Source organism: Serinus canaria, chromosome 13 (genome assembly GCF_022539315.1).
Source record: "Serinus canaria isolate serCan28SL12 chromosome 13, serCan2020, whole genome shotgun sequence".
NCBI lineage: Eukaryota > Metazoa > Chordata > Aves > Passeriformes > Fringillidae > Serinus > Serinus canaria.
In genome coordinates this window covers 18,184,183-18,206,355 of record NC_066327.1, presented here as the reverse complement: position 1 = coordinate 18,206,355, position 22,173 = coordinate 18,184,183, and the positions used below count along the sequence as shown (strand labels likewise).

General features: G+C 49.1%; 2 protein-coding genes across 2 annotated transcripts; both read right to left on the bottom strand.

The window, feature by feature from the left end:
* Positions 1-2,097: 2,097 nt before the first annotated feature.
* On the bottom strand, positions 2,098-7,478 carry LOC127059062 (translation initiation factor IF-2-like). The gene is made up of 4 exons (XM_050979667.1): positions 6,245-7,478; positions 5,292-5,392; positions 2,792-2,819; positions 2,098-2,682 (listed from the first exon to the last, which is right to left on the bottom strand). Exons 1-2 carry the CDS (start codon positions 7,093-7,095, stop codon positions 5,377-5,379), a joined length of 867 nt encoding a protein of 288 aa, XP_050835624.1. The 5' UTR covers positions 7,096-7,478; the 3' UTR covers positions 2,098-2,682; positions 2,792-2,819; positions 5,292-5,376.
* A 9,186-nt stretch (positions 7,479-16,664) lies between these two features.
* Positions 16,665-19,638, bottom strand: EGR1 (early growth response 1). The gene is made up of 2 exons (XM_050979727.1): positions 19,358-19,638; positions 16,665-19,053 (listed from the first exon to the last, which is right to left on the bottom strand). Exons 1-2 carry the CDS (start codon positions 19,590-19,592, stop codon positions 17,759-17,761), a joined length of 1,530 nt encoding a protein of 509 aa, XP_050835684.1. The 5' UTR covers positions 19,593-19,638; the 3' UTR covers positions 16,665-17,758.
* Positions 19,639-22,173: the final 2,535 nt, after the last annotated feature.

Below are 22,173 nucleotides of genomic sequence, written 5' to 3'. Positions count from 1 at the left end.
CGGGGGCAGCCGCGCGCCTTGGGGCTGCGGGCCGGGAAGGCGGCGAAAGAGAACAGGGGCGGCCCCCGCCAAAACTCCCCTGAAATAAATGCCAAAAAATAACCCCGGAAAAAACCCCAAAAAACCTGTCACTATAGGAACCAAAACAAAGACGCCTTTCTTTTAAACAACATTTAAATATATTTTATATTTGTATTTTTTCAAATTTACATTTATTTTTATATTTATAATGTATATTGATGTATAATTTGATTTATAATCTATATTGCATCTATTCCTATTTCTATATTGAAATTTCTATTTCTATACATATCTTTATATAGTGGGTATATATTTCTTTATTTAGGTTATATTTCTATAATGATTAAATTATTTAAAATAAAACCCCTCCTCTACCCAAATAAAAGCCAAAAAAAATACTGTTTAAAAGAAAGGGGTTCTTTTTTTTCATGTTTATATTCACATCTAAAATGTATAATGAAGTATAGTGGAATTTTTATTCTATATTACATATCTTCCTATTATTTATATTTGTTCATATTTTGTATTTTTATATATATCTTTTAATATTGATTTTATATTTCTATATTTATAACTATATATAAATAATATATATATTCATATTTTTTAAAACAAAACCCTTGCCTCTAACCAAATAAAAACAAAAAAAGCTCTTTCTTTTAAATTCTATTTAAATATTTTTATATCTATATTTCTAATTATTATATGCACATTTTCTTATTTAGTTCATATCGGTGTATTAAATCAATTAACATACATAATATGCATCATTATGTACTAATATAATTTATTATTTATATTATATATCATATGTACTGCTAATACTTACATTATTTTAAAATTAAAATTTTATATATATTGGTGTTTATATATTTCATGGTTAGGTATCTACCTTTATCTATATTTACAATTTTATAATAAAAACTTGCCGGCTACCATATAAAAACCAAAAAATACCTTTTTTTTAACTATATTTAAATCTTTTTAGATTTATATTTTTGATATTTAAATTCTTAAGTGGTTGTATACTATATTATAATATATTCACTATAATATATTACTCTATTATATTATATTTAGTGTTATATGTGCTATATTTAGATATGTAATATAGATATATAAATAGATACATACAGTATCTAAAATTCTTAAGTGGTTGTATACTATATTATAATATATTCACTATAATATATTACTCTATTATATTATATTTAGTGTTATATGTGCTATATTTAGATATGTAATATAGATATATAAATAGATACATACAGTAAAATTTGTATTATGTATTGTATCGATTTCTATTATTTTGTATCTATTTATATTTACATGCATCGTATGTAAATGTATACAATTATACACATTGCATATATTTATATAATTTACTTACAATACTTTTCCCCTTCCATTTGAAATAGAACGCAGGAATTCCCTGTCACCCCTGTGATACCCCTAACAGCCTGGAAAAGGCAGGCTTGCCTTCAATCAACACCCTTAAAACCACAAGTGAAGGGGGATCTTCCCAAGTTCAAACACACACAATAATAGAGGAGTAGCTGCTTTCCTCTCCTTAATTTCTTTTGTCCTCATAGGCTCCATTTTTATTGCCCTCTAGGCTTTATTCTCCGGCACCCCGAGCCCCGCGGCTGCGGGGGAAGGAAGGAAAGAGGGGACGGGCGGAGAGGAGGGATGGCAGGGGATGGGAAAGGGCAGGGAGGGAGCTCGGGCTGTGGAGGAAAGCGGGGGGAAGGGAAAGGCTGGGAGGTAGGGACAGGCAGGGAATCCTCCCTAAGCCCCGGCTTCATCCCGAGCCCGCCCCGGCTGCAACCCGAGCCCGCCCCGGCTCCGTCCCGGCGCTCCGCCCTGCCCGGGATGCTGCGCTCGGTGGAGCTCGGCTATTATCGGCTGCATTCGACTCTTCGGAGGAGTTCGCCTCGGCCGAACTCGGAGCCGCTCTGTGTGTTCGGCGCAGCTCGGTTCCTTTCGGCTAAACTCGGAGCCGTTCGCTCCGTTCGAATCAGCACGGCTCGGCTCCCTGAAGAAACCTAAACCTAAAGTTATGCTTGTTACAACAAAAAACAAACCACACGAGATTCCTCTCACTGTGTCAAACCTTATTTAAAACACAGCAAAAAAACCCACGATAAACAATTCCACAACCAAAACAAAACATATAAGTGACACTAAAACCACACATCCAAAACCAGTGTTTATTGGTCACCAATCCTAAAAATCCATTTTCTACATACCGTGTTAGCATACCTCTTAATACCTAACTTTATCCCTCACAAACTTTAAATTGTAAATCAAAACATCCTATATATAAAAAATTCTTAAAATACAATGTATGCACTCTTACACAAATTACAGTTAAACCACAATTAAATAACTAAAATCATTACCAAAAAATACTTGTATAATATTTAGTTTCAAAAAAAAAAAAACCAAGCAAAAACCCACAAACCCACAAAGAAGTTACCTCAAAGTATAAAAAAATATAATTTAAGACAATTAACACCACTAAGACTCAACATAATAATACATTAAAAAAAAAAAAACCCTGTAATCACTTGAACACAATTTCTCAGTGTCAGTTCCCATGATGAACTGGGTCTGTTGGCCAGTTGCTGAGGGGGTCTCGGTGTAATACCAGTGGACCGCCTGCAGCACACAAAGGAGAATAGAGGCTGAGAGATGCAGCAGAAATTGAGACCTGTGCAATGAAAACTGCTTCCATCCAGGGGAATGGATGCTCACCTTGCCCACTCACCTTGACTCCTCATTTCCAGCTTTACTTCCTAGAAATAAAGGCAAAGAACAATGCTGTAAACACACAGTCACCATTGATGCTTCCCCTGCAAAGGCACATGGTGACTGATCCTTTGAGCACCGCAGCACCGTGCGACTTTACCAGGCCTAAGAGGCCACCTGTTGCACATTCCTGCCTCCAAAGCTGCCGCTCAAAAGGCCCTCCCAGCACCTCACTTTTATCCCCTCTGTGTGTCATAACACTCGACTTATCTCTTGGATGTCCAGGGATGAGAATCCGCACCTGGTGGCAAGGAAGGCCATCTCACCTGCTAGCAATTTCCTGCAGTCACCAGGCAAGGGTCCCTTGCTCAGCTAAAATCAGCAACACAAAATATCATTTCATCATCTTAGCTGAAGAGCGGCCTAAGCCCAGTCCAACAAGTCTCCTACTCACCCTTCTACTAAGAACGCCAAGATCCTTGGGCGGCACGCTGCAGCTGCACGATTCTCAAGCTTCAAAGGGCAGCATCTGGGTCTTGGCTCCAGATCTGCAACACTTGAGCTCCACCCGAAGGTGTTTAAGGCCATGCCAGCATCAATATGCCAGCCCCACTGTGATTTCAGCTGCAGCCCAACAATCCCCAGACACTGTACCAGCCCCTGCGTAAGTTCACCTCAATGCCAACACCCCATTACCAGGTCTAGTATCTTTTCCATTTCCATTCCAAGTCCCAGCCCCACAGTGATTTTGCCTCCATCCCAGGAAGTGCCATCAGAGACCTAGGCAATATCCTGGCATCAACAGGGTTTTCAGGTGCAAGGCTGAATCCTGCTTTTCCTCTCCATGCAACCTATTCTACTTTCAGTTACAATACACAGCCCCTTCAACCAGGTCACAGGCCCACAGCCGTTTTGGCAGAAGAACACTACTGTCCCTGTGGCAGCCCTATGGTTCCCATGCCGTGTTCAGCCCCGATCCCAGCCAGGCAACGATGAGTCCAGGCCCAGTGATTTCAGCCCTTTCAGCTCTTGACCCACAAGCTTTATTTCACTGCCCGCTCTCTTCTTCCAGCTCCAGCTGCGCCATTCTCAAGCTTCAAAGGGCAGCATCTGGATCTTGGCTCCAGATCTGCAACACTTGAGCTCCCTCCCGAGGCTCTCTAAGGCCACACCAGCATCAATATCCCAGCCCCACCGTGATTTCAGCTGCAGCTCAACAAGCCCCAGGCACTGTGAGAGACCCTGCATAAGTTCATCTCAATGCCAACAGCTCCATTACCAGGTCTAGTTTCTTTTCCATTTCCATTTCAAGCCTCAGCCCCACAGTGATTTTGGCTCCATCCCAGGAGGCACGATCACATTCCCCAGCAATATCCTGGCATCGACAGGGTTTTCAGGGACAAGTTTGCAGCCCCCTTTTGCGCGCCATACAACTTATTCTGCTTTCACCACATTACAGGCCTACAGTGGTTTCAGCAGAAGAACACTACAGCCTGTGTCAGTTCTATGGTTCCTATGCCGTGTTCAGCCCCGATCCCAGACCCATCATGATTTCATCTCTTGCCTAATAATCCCCAGGCAGTGTGACACACCATGCCTCTTTTTGCCTCAATGCCAAGAGCCCCATTCTCAGCCTCATAGTTTCTTCTCTATTTTCATTCAAAGCAGCAGCCCTGCAGTCCCCTTCCCAGCCCCACAGCGATCTCTGCTAGATCTCTAGAAGCGCAGTAGAGCAGTAGGCAGTATCCTGCCATCGGCGGGTCATTTAGGTGCAAGGCTGTAGCCCCTTCTTCGGTTCCACACAACCTATTCTATTTTCAGTTACAACACCCAACACCACCATCGATATAACAGGCATATATTAAGTTTAGCACAGAAATTCTACGGTCTCCATGCTAGCCCTACATTTCCCAACCCATGTGCAATCTCAATCCCAGGCCCACAGTTCCCCTTTCCCAGCCCCAATGATTTCAGCTGGTGACCCACAAGCTTTATTTGACTGCCAGGTCTCTCCCCTTCCATCTCCAGCTGTGCCAGGCAAATCTGCTCCAGGTTGAGACAATTCGGTTTTGGATTTGGGTGCAGTTGTGAGGTTTTACCTCCAGGTCCAGAAACACCATTCTCACCCCATTCTGGCAGACGTTATTTTATTTCCAGCTTTTTCATTTCATGTCCTAATCCATGATTACTCTCCTGATCTACCGCGAGTATCCCTTTGAGCAGTGACTGATGCTGCAGCACTGCAGTCCCCACCCTGGCCCCAGTGATTTCAGCTCCAGTCCCACGAGCTTTATTTCACTGCCAGCTCTTCTGTTCCACTTCCCCCTCAACATCCCCCCAGCAGTGCCACATAATGCTACTTGTGCTCCTCAGGGCAGGATCTTTGTTTTAGCTCTAGCTCTGTGTGGTTTGAGCTCAGATCGCAGCCCTTACAGCAATTTCAGCTCCGACCATGGAGTTCACCTCCCAGCTCCACATTCCCTATCCCAGCCCCACAGGGGTTTTACCCCAAACCCTACCATATTTCTGTCTCCTCCAGCTCTGCTGCCTCAGCTCCAGCTCCTCTGCTTTTTACTGCCTGCAGCTAAAAGCTGCTTCTGCTTCTCACTGCAGCTTCGGGCTGTTGATAAGGTCACAAATCAGTTACTGCCATCATTTCAATGTCTCTAGAAGCTATCCCACCCAGCCTAATGGGATCCCAACTTTGGGGACACTTGAGGCCTGAAGCCCAACATCTACCTTCCCCCTCACCCTAGGCCTCAGCCCAGCATCTGCACAAAGACCCTCTCATGTCCCCCCAGGCAGTTCCAGGGGCTGGGAATAGCCACTGGGCTCCTGCTCCCCCATCCCAAACGGCACCCTTGGGCTGGTTCTTGGGCCCTCGAACCCTCTGAGCCCCCACACACTCGGCCTCTGCTTGGTACCATGGGAACTCCCAGGCATATCCTGCAGGCCCTGCACTGCAGCTCCGTGCCCTTCTCCGGTGGCATTTATCTAGCCCCAGCATTTCCACCACTCCACCGTTTTGTGCCTGACTCATGCCAAAGTCCTTATTCCACACCCTGGGGCTTTACATCCCCACTGATCTCACAACTGGTGTTTCCGCCCCAGTCCCACAACCCTTACTGAATTAACATCAGGTATCTAGTAAAGAAAACAAATCAAACAAAAAAAAAAAAAGTAATAATACAAGCAAAATAAAATAACGCAATAAAGAAAAAAATCATTATTATTACAAGTAAAAACAAAATAAAGTAATAAAGATGCAAAAAGCCAGTTTTATTCCCGGTATTCTAAACGTTACTTTAAATCCAAAAACCGCGAAATATCTAGTTCCCGGCCCCCAGTAACAGCAGCCGGTACCCGCCCTGCACCACTCCAGGCGCTACACCAGCCACCAGCTACCCGAGCCGCGCAGGGTGCCGGCCCGAAGATACTGCCGCAAGCATTGTATCTGTGCTCCCCGAATCACCTGCCGCGGGGGTCCAGTCCTAGCGCAGCGCCGCTCCTCGAATCCCACATCGGCACGTACCGAACAGTCACTCGCACGTTCACCGCCGAACTAACGCCTGTACCGCCCCAACGCACGCTATTTATGCCCCGGGCCGGATCAGCCAGCCAATCACAACCCGAGGCAGCGCCGGCCCCACCAATCCCAGCCCGCCTATTCCCGCCGCGCTCGGCTCCGAGACCCCCCCGCGGTCCCCTCAAGCCCTGCTCGCGCCGTCGCCATTGCAGGGGCCGAGACCGCCCGCTCCCCGCCATCTGCCCGTTTCCCTGGGAGAAATCCCGGCAAGGACCTGAACTGGAAGCTCCCGCCCGCCCTTCCCGGCCCCAACAGCGCCTGCCGAGGCTGCGGCAGCGGGAACACAGCTCCGCCGGCTCCGAAAGCGGCGGGAGCGGGAGCGGCGCCTCAGGAGTACCGGGGAGTGGGACCAGGCAGAGGGGCCGGGCCGTGACTGGGCAGGCTGAGATTGGCGGGACCGCGCCCTGATTGAAAGGGCGGCTGTGATTGGACAGGGCGGAGAAAGACGGGCCGGGATTGGCAGGCTTGGGTGCCGTGAGGGTGCGGCCCGTGGGAGCGTGGTCCGGCCCCCGGTCTGCTCGGAGGGCCCGCGGGCGCTCAGGGTCCCACTCGTGAGACCCGCGTCCCCTTCTCCGGCCCTCTCTCATGCCCAGACCCCCCAGAAAAGACCCCGCAGAGCCCCTACCGGAGCGCCCCATCGGCATTGGGGGCAGGGGGCGGGAAGGGGTGTAGCCGGGGAGTAGTTCCGGGTCGCAGACTCTGCGACAGCAGCGCGGACCAGGGAGCGGTGGCGACATGGTGAGGAGGGGGCTCGGCAGCGGGGAGCGGGGAGGGCGTGCAGAGCCCGCTGCGGGCTCTGGGCGCCTCTTCTCCCGCAGTGCTTCCGCTTCTGCGGGGACTTGGCCTGCCCCGACCCGCCGAGATCAGCACCCCGGCCAAAGTCAAGGGCCCGCGTCCCCCTGCCCGCCCTGCGCCTGCTGCGGGCTCGCTGCTCACCCTCGTTTTCCCCCACATTCGTCCGATATTATAGATGATAAAACAATACTGGCTTTCACATTTATAGATTTGCTTTTTACATCACAAGTATTTTGATATGATACAACTTACTTTTAACTGCTTTGTGTAGTGTAATATGCCAGTTTATGTATGCACTGTGTATTTCATATAAATAGTAGCGTGATAAATACATTATATCGTAGGCTTTAGCAAAATGTTAAAATAGAAACTAAAATACTTCTATGTAACTAGCTCAGAGAGTGGTGTAAAGCAATTATTCTGTTTCTTGTATCTGCACACTGGCCCTAACAACTGGTAACAGTGACAAAAAGAGCTTAAGCATGCAGGAAGGATTTATTGGCTCTTATTGGCGCTATCAGGGAGTGTGAAGCAACAGGATAAAACTGCAGAAAGAAATAAAATACGTAGACCTAATTTACAGAATGTTCTGCAGCCAAGTCAGAGGTTAAAACCAAACAAGAGAGTTCCTGGAACATCAAAAACTCAAAGGAATGTTTGAATAATGTATAAGCTAATGAATATGCATGTAACCCTAGCAATGTAACCGTATATAGTGAACATGATTTTAAGCTACCTCTGTGCTCTTTGGCTGTGTGCCAAAAGCACCCCACTGCTGGATTATTTTGTCCTTTTATCCTTAAAAATTTTAAAGAGTGAACTCCGTTTATCACATCAGTGAAACTTAAGCTGATCTGCATCCAAGTGCTGCGGGACCTGCTGGGGGAGGCCATCGAGGTATGTGTGGGGCTACCGCAGTGGAGGCCAAGTATTTCAACACCACAATAGCATAATCAGAAACATTAATTAATTTTGTGGTTTTCATGCAAGCCTCAGCGTTAAAAACGCTACTGGCCTCTACTCGTATTGATAATATGCATAGTAAGTGTTATTAGTATTAATATTTAGGTAAGAATTGTTAGTGTTAACACTGGTAGTGAGTGTGTTAGCTGGTGTTTACTGAGAAGCTCCGCTCTCCCACAGTATGACAAGATCCTGAAGCTGACCTCAGGTGCAAAGTTAGGTGAGCACTGCTGTCCTTACCACCATCCCCAGGTGGAGCCATGCTCCAGAGACGGGCAGCAGTGAGTCTGCGGATGCCTTCCCAAGGTGAGAGAGCTCACCCTCCCTCCTGTCTGCAGTCAGGGGATGTGAAGGCTACCACTGCTGTCCTCGGCTTCATCCTCTCCAGTGCAGCCAAGCACAGGATAGGCAGTGAGTCTCTGTCAAGTGGGCTGCAGCAGCTGGGACTGCCCAGAGGCAGGGGAAACCCTCAGGGTGGCACCAGGAGCCAGACCTAGTGGGATGTTGATGGCAGTTCCCAGCCCTGCCTTCACACCCGGATGGAGGGCAGGCTGCCTGCTGTGCTGTGCTCCATCACCTCCCTTCTGTGCCATCAATCCCTGGGGGCTCCTCAGGTGCTTTGGTGAGGTTTGGCAGCTGCAGGTCTGGCATGAGCGGAGGGATTCTTCTCTTCTCTCTCCTTATGAGCAGAGCATGCCAGCCAGTTATGCTGTTTTACATGTGACTGACCCACAAAACTGCAGGAGACTGAGGACTTGTAACAGGTGCAGGAGAGGTTCAAAAGGAACTTGGGAAAATCCCTCTGTCTTTCTCAGTCCAAAGGGACAGCAGAGCTCACATCTGCTCACAATAATCCTCTGGAAAGTGGAGCAGCGTTTGTATGGAAAGATGATGGGGTAAAATCAGAGGAAACTGAGAAGTTACATTTGTATCCTAACAGGATATAACAGGACAGAAATTTTAGGGTAAAATACAGGTGCTGTTCCCAGGATGGAACTGTGTTGGCATGCTCCACGATGATTCCCCGTACAACCATGAGCACCTGCTAAGGGGGTGGAGTAGAATGGAGACACCACGACCAGGCTCTGCCAAAATCCTTGCAGGGGCAGCAACTTGATGGTACTTTGAAGCCGATTAACTGCATAGCAAGGGCTATTTGGCATATGCAGAAACACTTTCCAACCTAGTGTCTGAAGACCAATTCAGAGGAGGCACCTCTAAGTCCAAATCCAGCCAGATCTTATGTTCTTAGCACCATTCATTTAGAAGAAATCCCGTGACATTTGCAAATTTAAGAGGTGACACCCCCATTCAGATGGTGGCTCCTGAGTGCAAACAATAGCTCTTTTCAACAGCAAGGAAATCTGCATGCCCTATTGTCTCAAGGTCACTTCACTTGAGAGTCCCAGGACCCAAATCCAGCCAGAGTCCTAGTCCCCAGAAAATTTCTGCTATAAGAAATCTTGCAAAGTTTGCAATTCTAGTGGAAATCCCACAGGAAACATGAGGCTTCAGGCTCCAAATGGGATCTCTTTTCCACACAATGGAAAACTCAGCAAGCCCTTCTGGCAAGACCAGTTCACAGGAGGCCGACAACTCTCAAGGGCCAGGCAGATCCGACTCCACAGAATCTTTAATCTGAGAAAAATCATGTGATGTTGGTACTTTTAAAAGGCAGAATGGCACATTTAGACCCTGGCTGATGCTTCGGAGAGTGATTCTTTATACAGTAAATAAAGATTTCCATTCCAATGTCTGTAGGTCACTTTGGAGACAGCCCCTGAAATTCAGGACCAAGAAGAGCCATAGTTCCCAGCAGCTGTCATCTGGGAGGAATCCTATGACATCCATTATTCAAGAAACTGAACCCAAAATTTCAACAGCTCATAAAAAGACGCAAAAAACTGCTGTTTTCCTGAGATAAGAAATACTTCAAACCTAACATTCAGAAGGAGTTCAGAATACACACCCAGGACGGTCATGCCCCCCAAAGTGCTGCCTCCTGGCAGATTGTCTCTATGGTAAACTGTCACACTAGAAATATTAGGAAGCAGAATCCAAACTATGGCACAAGCACCTGTAAGGAAAAGGTACCTCTGTTCAAGAGGTAGAATAACTTCCACCCTAATGTTTCAGAGTCAGTTGACATGAGGGCCTAAGGGAGGCCAAGGCCACCTACAGCTCTATTTCCTAGAACCGCTGGTGTCAGAGGAACACTGCGATGTTTGCAGTTTTACGACTGGAAGGAAAACCGGCGCGAGGCGGCAGTACTGCTCTCTGTCCACAAGGCGGCAGCAGTACCGCCGAGCTCACCCCGGGGCTGCGGCGCGCTTTAGGGGCGGTCAGAGAACGGAGGCAAAAGGCGCCGGAGAGCCCTTTCCATTCCCTTCAGCCCCTGCAGCTGTTCTTACGGTTTCAAGGCACTTCATTTGTTCATTCCTAGATAAAAACGTTGTGGCTTTATTTTCAAAACTACTACCCATCTCTAGTCAGAGTTTCTTACATTCCTGTATACAAATGAGTGGCTAGAGAGAGGGTTTCTTTCCAAATGAATTTAGAGATAAATTCCTATTCTTTTCCAATACCTATAAAAATGAAAAACTTGACAGGTTTTAGTATTCTACACCAACCCCTCCCTGTGAAAATTTCTGGCAGCTTTGGGTCCTTCTGGGGAAGGACAACTGAGCTTGACACCCCCCCCATATTCCCCACTCACCTGCTCCTCCACCGCAGTGTGGCTCCCTCTCCTAGGGACATTGGGGTGCCCCAAATGGCATCAGAGCCCCGACTCTTAACCCCTTTTCCTCACCCCCAAAGAAGGCACAGAAGGAGTCCAACTGCCCTGGACAGCAGTGCAGCGCTTCCTTCAAGCCCCTTCCACATGTACAGGCCCCCAGAAGGGGATTCTGCTGCAACAAGAAAGGGGGGGGGGGGGAAGCCCCAGAAGGGTTGAGGTTCCTCCCCAGCCTCGCTCTCACAGACGAGGGGCAGCGAGAGGGAGTGACAGAGACAGCGGGGACGGCACGGCACAGAGCGGGGGCCACTCTCAGCGCGATGTCGGGAAAGCCGCAGGTGTGGCGGTGTCGGGCGGGGTGTTTGACCGGCACGGGGGGATCCGCCGAGAGCCTCCGGCCCCGTGCGGGGACTCCTGCAGGGGCCGCGGGGCGCCGGGCTCCGGCCCTCTGCGCTTTATTCTCCGGCACCCCGAGTCCCGCGGCTGCGGGGGAAAGAAGGAAAGGGGGTACGGGAAGAGAGGAGCGACAGCAGGGGATGAGAAAGGGCAGGGAGGGAGGTCGGGCTGTGGAGGAAAGCGGGAGGGGGGGAAGAGGGACTGTGGGCAGAGGAGGGAGAGAGGGGGAATGGAACGGAGTGACGGAGGCAGGGAGTCGGGATTGGGAAGGAGACGAGGGCAGGGTCTTGGGGACAAAGAAGAGGAATACGCGGAGGAAGAAGAAATGGTAGAGGGGGGGACGTGAGGGCAGGCCGAAAAGGGAAGGAAAGGGGTCGGCTTTGGGGAGAGAGGGAAAGGGGGGAAAGAGAGAGAAAGAAGGGGAATACGGAGAGGAAGAAGAAGGTGTAGAGAGAGGGACAGGTGGGGAAGCCTCATAGAGCCCCGGCTCCAACCCGAGCCCGCCCCGCCCTACTCGGGATGCTGCGCTCGGCTCGGCTCGGCTCGGCTATTACCGTCTGCATTCGGCTGGATTCGCTTCTTCGGCTCTGCTCGGCTCGGCTCAACTCGGAGGCGCTCGCTCCGTTCGGCTCGGCTCGGCTCCCTGAGGGCGGCGCTGCCTCACGTCCAAGGCGCGCAGCTCGCTGCGTTCCTGCTGCCGAATCCCGCGGTGGGCTCGGCCGTCCCACGGACACCCCTCACGGAAGATTAGACAAAGCAGTTTCTATGTTAAATCCTTTTTATCCTGTAAGGAGAAAACTTCTCTACTTCCTTCGTTTTCTCATTTTTCTTCTTTGATGTCAATATCAGACTTTCAAAAACCTACTCAAGTACAGGACTTAGTAAATAGTCAATAAAGTAGTCCCGTAAATTTCGTAAGCTCCAGAAAAAGTTATACTTCTGTTTCCACAGAATAGAAATCACAGGAGATTCCTACTCACTGAGTCAAACCTTATTTACAACCAAAAGAACCAACGTAAATAGTTCTACAGCCAAAACAAAACTAATAAGCAACACTAACTAAAACCACACATCCAAATACAGTGTTTATTGGTCACCAATCTGAAAAATCCATTTTCTACATACCTCGTTAGTATACCTCTTAACTAACCTTATCCCTCACAAAATTTAAATTGCAAATCAAATAATCCAATACATAACATAAACTCTTAAAAAATTATTTATACACTCTTACCCAAATTACAGCTAAACCACAAAAATCAAAATTACTAAAACCATCACCAAAAAAAACCTGTATTTAGTTACCAAAAAACTCAAACAAGAAAACACAAAAAGTTACCTCAAAGAATCAAAACTATAATTTAAAACAACATGACTAAGACTCAACATAATAACACATCAAAAATATATATATAATAATTCAAACACAAATTTACTCCTCAATAACAATTCCCGCAACAAACAGGGAGCGACAAACCGGGTGTGTCGGCCAGTTGCTGAGGGGGTCTCGGCGTAATACCACTGGACCACCTAAAGCACACAAACGAGAACAGAGGCTAAGAGTCACACCAGAAATCGCACCTGAGCAATACCAACTGCTTCCATCCACTGGTCACTGCTCACCTTGCCCACTTACCAGATTCTCGTAGATAACCTGAGAGCTACACACACTGCTGCAAACAAGTGCAGTAATTAGGATAAACAGATTTTAGATATTCAATTATATAATATGATTTCATGAGCTTCTAAAGCCATCCCCAACTACCCTGGTCAAACTGAAAAACAGCCACAGACATAAAAAGCAATGCTCAGTCTGTTTAAAAGTTTTAACTGCATCTTACCAAAAGGATGAAAGCATTCTGTGCCTTTTAACGATCAAATTGAAGCTCTTTCTCCCCATCTCTCCAACTCCGATGTTCGCACATCTCTTTCTGATCAACAGTTGTAGTGCTGCAGGAGAAGCCCACTATCATAGTAGCTGGCATAAGAGAAGACACATCATATTACCCCGGTCAACCTGACATATTACCCAGGACAACCTAACACGAACAGCAGAACTTTCAACTATCAACATTTACCAGTAGTATAATTGTCTAACATCATTCGTGTTTGGAGATATAAAAATGGGGTATGAAAAGCCCACAAAAGAAAAAGATAAGCCTATATGCTTCTTAAAAAAAAAAAAAAGTATCAGAAAGCATACTTTGATAATGCTTTTTTGTATTTATTCAAGTGAAATATATACATTGAAAATACTTTTGTGTAATTTTTCTTATGACAGTGCCAAAAAATTATCACAAATTGAATCCTGGAAAGTGCTAGATATTATGTATAAGCATCAGCCTCAGCTATTTAGAAGACAGAGTTTCATTCAAGATCATAAATCATTAGGCTATCAGTCAAGGCTGATCTTTGATTATAGCAGAGAAGCTTAACTATTCTTAAAGTTCTCGTTCTTTAGCTACATGTCACATTTCATCCTAGAGTCTTTGTGCACTTTAAAACATGCAATCTCTTTTCTAGGTTTAACTAGTACTTATTAGGGCTAAATTACAAAAATGTACACAGGTAAAAACATGGGATATTTAGCTCAACAATCACACCACCAAGCCCTCTTCATAAATTTATTATCTACACTCAAAACTCTTCAGGATTCTAAAGTCTAGTGGGCCACAAACAGAAAATATTTGAAATAAACAGGCAGTTATACCAAAAAGTCACTAAATATGCTAGCCCAGTTAACAGCACAGTTTGCTTTAAAAGGGGTCAGTCCTAGTCAATAGTTTGGTTCAGAACAGGTCACAGACACTCTTCATGAGCCAGCCTTCAGCTGCTACACTCAGCTTTAGTCCAACCCGACAGTGGTGAGCACCTTGGGGACAGCCTTTATAAGGGCATCTGCCACAGCTCAGATCACCCTCAGTTGCCAACTACCAGTTTAGAGTCCAAAAAGTTATTTTTCTGGGGGCTACCTGAGGTCTTGCTCAGATGCACAAAGTCTGGACATGTATGAGTGAGAGCCCTAAAGGAAAGAAAGGTCCATGACCACATACCTCTTGACTACAAAGTCTCTGCCTACAGATCTTTTCTGATCTCCATGTTGTCTCATCTCTCCAGTCAGGGCCCATGAGCTACTCGGGAAGAGCAGTTCACAGTCACAGCAGAAATATCTGTAACAGTTCATTTCACCAGCTTTACAGAAAGTCTTTAGTAACATTTCTAGAAAACAAAAGGACACAAAGCAACAGACCACATAGCGTACCACACCAGATACTGGGCTCCAGGTATGCTTGTACTAATTTTTAGCTCTTTATTTCTGAGAGGAATAGCAGATTTGTCTTAACAAACAAGCTGTGGGTCTGCTGGTAGATAAAACTAGCTCTGGAAGATAAAATAAACAATGGGAAGGATTCCACTGATTGATGAAGGAAAAAGATATTTGCTTTTACAAATAAACTTTAGGTTCTCTGATAAAATTAGACATTGAAAGATGAAAGAAAAAATGGGAAAGAAAAACCTCCAAATTCCGTAAAAATTAAAAGGGAGGGTTATACATTAGAGGGAAATCTTTAGTATCAGGCACATCGGGGAGTCTGTACCTCTCAAGTACCTCAGCCAATGGGGAAAGACAGAAGGAAAATGTGGCCGCGAAATTAGGATAAAAAGGAGGCTGACTCCTCCAAAAATTTGAGAGATCCCAGGGGAATGCCCCAGGGCCTCTCCCTTTATTCGAATAAAGCCAGAAAGGACTCTTCTGTCTCCTTTTTGGACATAAACCTCTGGTGTTTGTGGATTAATTTTCTTAACATTTCTAAGGGGAAAAAAAAAGAAAACCGAGCAATCATTTTTCCTCTAGTGCAATTAAAGTGCAAACCAGCCACCTAGTCGAAGACTATCCACACTTCCCCACGTAAACAGTCGCTTACGGAAAGGGTCTGCAGAGCAAAAGCTTGGGTGGACAAGGTCACTGGCCTTTGCAGCACTCCCCAGGTCAGACGGTATCCTATTTCGGAGGCGTGTATGAAGAGCGACTCAGTGCAAATTAACGCAAACGAACAGTAACCAGCAGCGAGGAAGCGCTGACGGTCGGCCTGCGCTCTAGCAGCCTTTGGAAGCCCCAGCCCGCCGCTCGACCCACCGCGGATCGCCGTTCGGCCGCCCTCAGGCGCGTGACTCACCGCCGGTGCGGGCCCGCCCTCCGCCGGCGAGGCCCTCCCGAAGTGGGGGGGTGGGGGGGGGGGGGGCGGGGAGCGCGCTGCGGCATCACGGCGGCTGCGCGGCGCAGCCCCGGAACGCCTGAGCAGGAAACTCCTTTTTTGGGCCGCGGAAGTGCCATAAAAGGCACGGAGGAAATGCCAAATTTGGTCGGTGCAGTTCCGGACGGGGACAGCGGGGACGGTGCTTCTGTTCAGTCGGGGCCGCCCCCGGCGCGCTCCCGGCGCTGACGCTGCGCGGCGAGCGCTGGAGCCTGGCGGTGGAGGGGGGCTCTCCTCCGAGCCAAGCCGCGCGGCCGTTCCTGTCACTAGTGGACAGACCTGAACTGGGCTTTAAATCAGAAACAGCTGCGGTTTAGTGCCTAGCAAATAGGTCTTCTGCGCGTAAGCGCAAAAGCGAGAGGTTTTCGCTTCCTTCCTCGCCGCTGCACTTCCTGCAGGGGGAGGGTTTTTGCCGCCAGTGACAGCACCTGCTGTTTCCTTGGGAGCAAACTCCTTGAAACCGACTCATCCTACTAATTGGACTAGAAGCAAACTTTTTAAGAAACAGAAATCCTGTTTTCAGGCCAACAGCAAACGAAAGATCCTGAAGAAAATGTATGGGTAATGCTTTCTCATAAAGCATTATTCTTCCCTGAAATCTGTTTTCGTTTTGTGTGACAAAAGCCAGGAAAACAGGGGATGCAGAAGACTCATGCATTTATTTCTTTTATGTTACGCTAGCAAGGGTGCACCGGCCTTCATTCCCGTATAGCCAAACACTACTGCCTTACTTGGACCGCTTTTCACACAATGCACCAAAGAGAATCTATCTTCTTTTTTCCTCTTTAGGCATGAAAATTACTCATTTCAAAATGCTCTGGAGAACCTAGGGCACCCTCAGGCTCATCAAGCAATGCTTGACTGCCTACTTGGTCAGTTTTTAGCACAATCAAAATTCCCGTAGGCTAGACCAGGAGAATGTAATTGTGGCTACTTCAAAAGAGGTGGTGATGCACCTAATGCAAGGACATGAGTCCACGATCCATGCTTTTTGCAAGCAACTGGACATAAGATTGATTTAGTCTCCTTTCTTTAAACAGTTTGTTTTTGTTTTTTTTTTTCCCAGGAGACAAGTGGTTATGTACTGGCTTTGAAGCAACTGAAAGAGTTGGGATTGCTGTGGTGCAGTCTTGCTAAATAGTAATTTCAAGGAAAGTGTAAGTCTGCACAATGTGATGTTTTATTTATTTTTTTCTGAAGGGTATTGTACACCAAATATCCCAATGGCAGGAAAGCGCATTCAATGTGTTTAGAAGCCAAACAGTCACTTTCATTTTAACAAACACAATTACAAAGTAAAAATAAACCACAAAATAATGAACTGCATGTTCATAACATACAAAAATTGCTGCCTACTCAGTAGGTAACTACAACATTCCAACTCCTGAATATATATATATATATATATATATAAATTTACATTTTTGTAACAAAAATAGACTTTGAGAGGTGGAGGGGGAGAGGGTCTGGGGTTGGTTTGTTGGTTTTTTTTTGTTGTTGTTGTTTTTCTGATCATTTGTTTCTGGGGTTTGTATTTTTTGTTTTGGTTTGGTTTTTTTTTTTTGCTTATATTCCATCCCCTGGCCCTTTCTCTTGCTCCTCTCCCCACCCATTCCCTGCTCTTCCTTACATTCTTTGAGTAACATCCCTTCCACTTTAAGGCAAGATGCAAAGCATCCACTCACACAAACGCATGACGTCAGCAAGGCTTCACAAAAAGGCACCAAGACTTGTAACTTTTAAAACAAAACTTCTGCCACATGTGAGTGTCTCATCAGATGATAATTACATAGCATCACTCCAACATGCTCAAATACAGTAAGTGCTGTTCCCAAAGAAGTTTGAAACGCATTATAGCATTATCACTGAAATAGAATTAACATTTACAAAATATGGCCCTGCAAACTCCAAATTATACAATATGAATATGCAAAGATTTTTTCCACATCAATAGTACCTAAAGGAAAGCAAAACCATGGCACATGTACAATTTACATTAGCTAGATACTTAATCAAAAGTCCTTTCTTCCTAATAAAAGATTATTGTTTACAGGGAAAGTTATATTGAACTTATATCCACAGTCCATGCAAATTAAGTCATTCAACAGAGGTGGAAAACTTAAGCAGCAGTCGATTCAGGCAGCTGAAGTTTCAACTAAATAGCCTTGCAACGTATGGTGTTGTGGGAGTAATTGGAGACTCCGTGTCTGATAATACCAATGGAAAAGGTGAATTATCCTGTTCCAGAAGGTAGTCTCAGCAGATCTCAATTGTCCTTGGAGAAAAGGCTGAGTTCATGTCTGAAAGTGCTGAGGTTACCTGTGAGCTGAAATTGTTGGTGACTCCTGGAGATGAGAAGGAAGTGGCCACTTGGGTCTGAAAAGTGGCAGTGCCAGAGGGGTAAGTGGTTGCTATAGAAGGGGATGGGAATGTGGTGTGTGCAGGGGAGGGATAGGAAGAGGGAGCAGGAGAAGAATACGCTGTGCGCACTGGGGAGGGATAAGTGGTGGCAATAGAGGAAGGGTAGGACGTAGTCACAGAGGATGAATACGCAGGAATTGGGGAAGCAGTTGAGGCTGGTGCTGCCTTTTCCACTTTCTTGTCCTTCTGCCTAAGATGGATTTTAGTGTGCCTCTTCCTCTCATCACTTCTGGCAAACTTTCTGCCACAAATGTCACAAGCAAACGGCTTCTCTCCTGTGTGCGTGCGGATGTGCGTAGTCAAATGGTCACTCCTGCTGAAGTTCCGCATGCAAATGCGGCACTGGAAAGGTTTCTGTCCCGTGTGGATGCGTATGTGCCGCGTTAGCTCATCGGATCGTGAAAACCTCCGGTCACAGGACTCCACTGGGCAGGCATAGGGACGCTCATGAGGAGGCGTCTTGCTGGGACGGTTGGGGTATTTCCTCATCCTGCTGGGCTTGATCAGCTGGGACTGATAATTAGCATTGAGGGTCTTCAGCTCTTGGGAGCCAGTCTGCGTAGCAAATGCCTTGATGGTGGACAGTGGTGTGAGGGAAGGCTGCTGTGCTCTGGTCTCAAGAGCTGGGAAGGGCTTCTGATCAGCTGGAACAAGACTGAGCTCACCCTGTTGCTGAGGGAACAAGTAATCCGGGATCATCGGCACCTGAAAGTTGGTTTTAGCAGTCGGATAAGCTGGAGGTGGATACTGGATAGGGGCTCCAGAGGGGTTGGGGAAAGACTGGGTCTGGGATTCAGGAAAAATGTCAGAGCTGGAATTGGGAAATGTTGGTGCAGCTGAATAAATTGGATTGTTGTCGCTGGCTTGGACAGAACAGCTCAGTGGGGAGCTCTGCGAGGAGGAGGATGGTGATGATGAAGTAGGCGTAGATGTGGGAGGTGCATTAGCCATGCCCACAAGCCCACTGACGAGGCTGAAGAGGGGCTCTGGCCATAGGGGATTGCTGCCGTTGGGGGCCGGCTCTAAGGAGAAGCGCCCCGTATAGGTTATCGGTGGCAGTCTCGTCGTTTGGTTGGGATAGCTGGTTTCTGGCAGGGTTTTCTCGTTCAGGGAGATTTCGGGAAAAGTGTCTGCAAAGAGAGGAATAGCGATTAATTCCAGCAGTTACTGCAGCTGCTGCCGGTGCTTCGCGAGCCATCCCTCTAACAGCGCAGCCCCAGATTCTGGTTAATTACTAATTGAGCGTAACATATTGCAGCGTCGCTGGCAGGTCTCCAGCCGCAGCTACTCCGGAGCCACTGACGCACGCAGGAGAATCCCCCCGCGCGGCCGCCGGGACAGAGGCGACGCTGCAGCGCGGAATTCCCGCAGGCGTCGCTGCCCCCGCTGCAGACCGGGACTCCCCGCCCGCCTAGGCGAGGTCAGAGCGCTTACCTGCCGCGAGGTGCTCGAAGTGCTGCTCTCCGGGCTCCCCGGCGGCGCCGAAGCCCGCACTCTCGGGTGCCCCGGGCGGGGCAAGGAACTGCGGACCCCCGCCGCTGAGCAGCATCATCTCCTCCAGCTTGGGATAGTGAGTGTCCATGGCAGGGGGCGAGTGCGGGAAGGCGCCAAAGGGGTCGGAGATCTGCAGCGGGGGCAGGAGCTGCATCTCTGCCTTGGCCGCGGCCATGAGGGCGCCGGGCTCCGACTCAGACGGGTGATGGCGCTGCCGCCGCGGGGCCGGCGGACGGGCCGGCTGCGGCGAGGCGGCCGTCCTGCGCCCGCTCTGCGCCGCTGTTGCCCCGGCGCTGCCCGCTGAAAGCTCTCGGCTCCCCGCCCGCCCGCCCGGGGCTGCCCCCGGCTCTGCCCGCTGGAAGCGCTCCGCTCCCCGCCCGCTCCGGCACGGCCTCTATATATCGGGTCTTACGGCCGCAGCCCGCCCCAGCCCTGACGTACATGGCCATATATGGAAAGCAGGAAGCCCTAATATGGATGCGGGCCGGAGGACCCCTCCTGGCGTCAGAGCCTGGCACCGGGGAAAGCCGGGCCGGGGGGCTCCGCCTGCCCCGGGCTGAGGGCCCCACGTCCGGTGCAGGTCTGACCCCCGCCATGGGCAGCGCCGCCGTAGCGCTGCCGCAGCATCGCCGATCCTGGAAGACGGGGTCCCCGGCCCCCGCCGGCTCAGGCCAGCCCGCCGGAAGCCCCCACCGTACTTTCCATATTAGGAAACAACCTTATAAGTCTCGATTCCGGCGGAGGCTTCCCGTTCCTTATATGGCGATTCCGGCCCCGGGTTGGGGGGGCGCAGAGCCCGTCTGCAGACGGGCGCGCGCCCGCCCCCTGGCAACAGAAGCGCGCGGAAGCCCCGGGCCGCGAAAGAGGGAGGCTGCTGCCCGGGCGGGTGGCACAGGAGCCTCGGGGAGCACCCGACAGACCCCGGAGTCGCCGCCGTGTTTTCGCGGGCAGAGCTCCCCCTCCTCCCCACCCCGTTTGCTCAGCTCGCACTACTCGTCTCCCCTCCGTCTCCGCAGAGGAGCCAAGCGCCGCTCACGGCGGCTCCCCCGGCAGCCTCGATGTGGAGTTTTCTGGGTGCTGGCAGCGCGCCCAAGGCAGGAGCTGCCCGCTCCCGGAAAAGAGGAATCTCCGGGATTCCAGCGGCCTGCCGGGGTCGCCCTGCTTCGCCCGCTCCCGACGGAGGTCTGCCCATAGCGCCAGACCGGGACAGACCCCGGCTCCATGCGCCTCCTTCACGTAGCGGAGAACAGGGCACTGATAAACAGAGAGCCCCAGGTACTAAACGGCCACAGCCACCACTAACTTCAGCGCGATGAAATGTGACAGCGCTCGGGGACTCTACTCTCGCGGCCTTAGGACTGTCCCCTGACGCGGCTACAGCTCTTTTCTGCCCTCCCCGCTAAAGCGCTGGCTGTACCCTGCACCCGCTCTGCATGGAACCCTCGGCCGTCTGCTCGACGCAACAAGCACGCCGAGGAGCCGCGGAAGAACCCTGCCCGGGCCGGGGGAGCCTCCCGCGCTATAAATAGTCGCTCGCCGCGGCCGCCGCCCCGCCCCGCCCGGGCAGCCCCGCTGCCGGCGCGCGGGGCTCCCCTGGCACCGCGCCAGGCGGCTCCGGCGACGCAGTGAGGCCGCAGTGCGCGTGCGCGGACATCGCGGCGAGGGCTTCCCCGCAGTGCGCGGGGCTCCGGGGGCGGGGTCGGAGCCGTGCCTGCAGCCCGGCGCTTAGGCGCGCCCGACGCCGGTGACGGCGCCAGAAGCTCCGCGGCGCACGGTCGCCCCATCGTCGGGTGCAGCGCGGAACTTGCCGGACGGCCAACTCGCCGCTGTCTGCGGCTCCATGTTCTGCCGCGGACGGCGCATCCTCTGTCGCAGAGACGGAGCGTAAAGGCAGGCGACTTGGTTCCTCTTCTCAGGCACAGAGCTGGCTCTTCCCTGCGGAAATCCTGGCGCCGAGCCGGCCGGGCCACACAGCGCTTTTATGCCAGGCGGCCTTCTTTCGCCGTGGGAAGAAGACAGCTGCATAAACCACTAGCCTCTACAGCCTTTGAGATTTATATTCAAGTTGCGAGCCACGGCAGGCCTCTGTCTGCCCGCTTTTTTAGAATATTTAGACATTCACCATGCGTACGGTTTTTAACTGAGTTGCTATATTTAGGACAGTGCCTTTCCACTAACTAACACTGTGCAGTGCCTCCTACACCGATGTATTTCCACCTTAAAATCAGTGATGGACTGTAGCAACACCATGCCTCCAGGCTTTGGAGGATAGCTTCTGCTTTTCTGCAGCTGCTGTTATTCAATGGCAGCTACTACACATCTGTTCTATGGTACTTACTCTTTATGGAGAGAAATAATACTAGTTTTCAATGCACCAGGCCAAACCTCTTTTTTGAAAATGTGATTTGGAGCGTTTCCTTTTTTAACAGATACCTACTGCAGATTTTGTGTCGTCCCATACATAATGATTGCAACTAGTCTGATCTTCATCAGCATGTCATGGTTTGGAGCTGTGTTAGAAAGGGATGAGTAACAGAACTTGACTTTTTCTACAAACACTGCAGTTTGTTTTGGCTTCTGAACATTTTACTGACATTGCATCTTCCTTGTCCTCTTTTATTATTCCTTTTCAAGATCAGAAAGAGGTGCCAGAGAATTTCATTCATACATTCTGTATGTGAGGCCCAATATGCCTTTACAGATATTGAAGTACATCACTCAGACAAATTTGGTTTTTTGTCAAAATCTGGAATCAC

What these genes read in the sequence shown, in the direction of transcription:
- LOC127059062 (XM_050979667.1), bottom strand. Translation starts at nt 7,095, where the DNA reads ATGTCGCCACCGCTCCCTGGTCCGCGCTGCTGTCGCAGAGTCTGCGAC.
- EGR1 (XM_050979727.1), bottom strand. Translation starts at nt 19,592, where the DNA reads ATGGCCGCGGCCAAGGCAGAGATGCAGCTCCTGCCCCCGCTGCAGATC. An exon ending in CTTCGAGCACCTCGCGGCAG is followed by an intron (nt 19,054 to 19,357) that starts GTAAGCGCTCTG and finishes CTCTCTTTGCAG; the next exon opens with ACACTTTTCCCGAAATCTCC.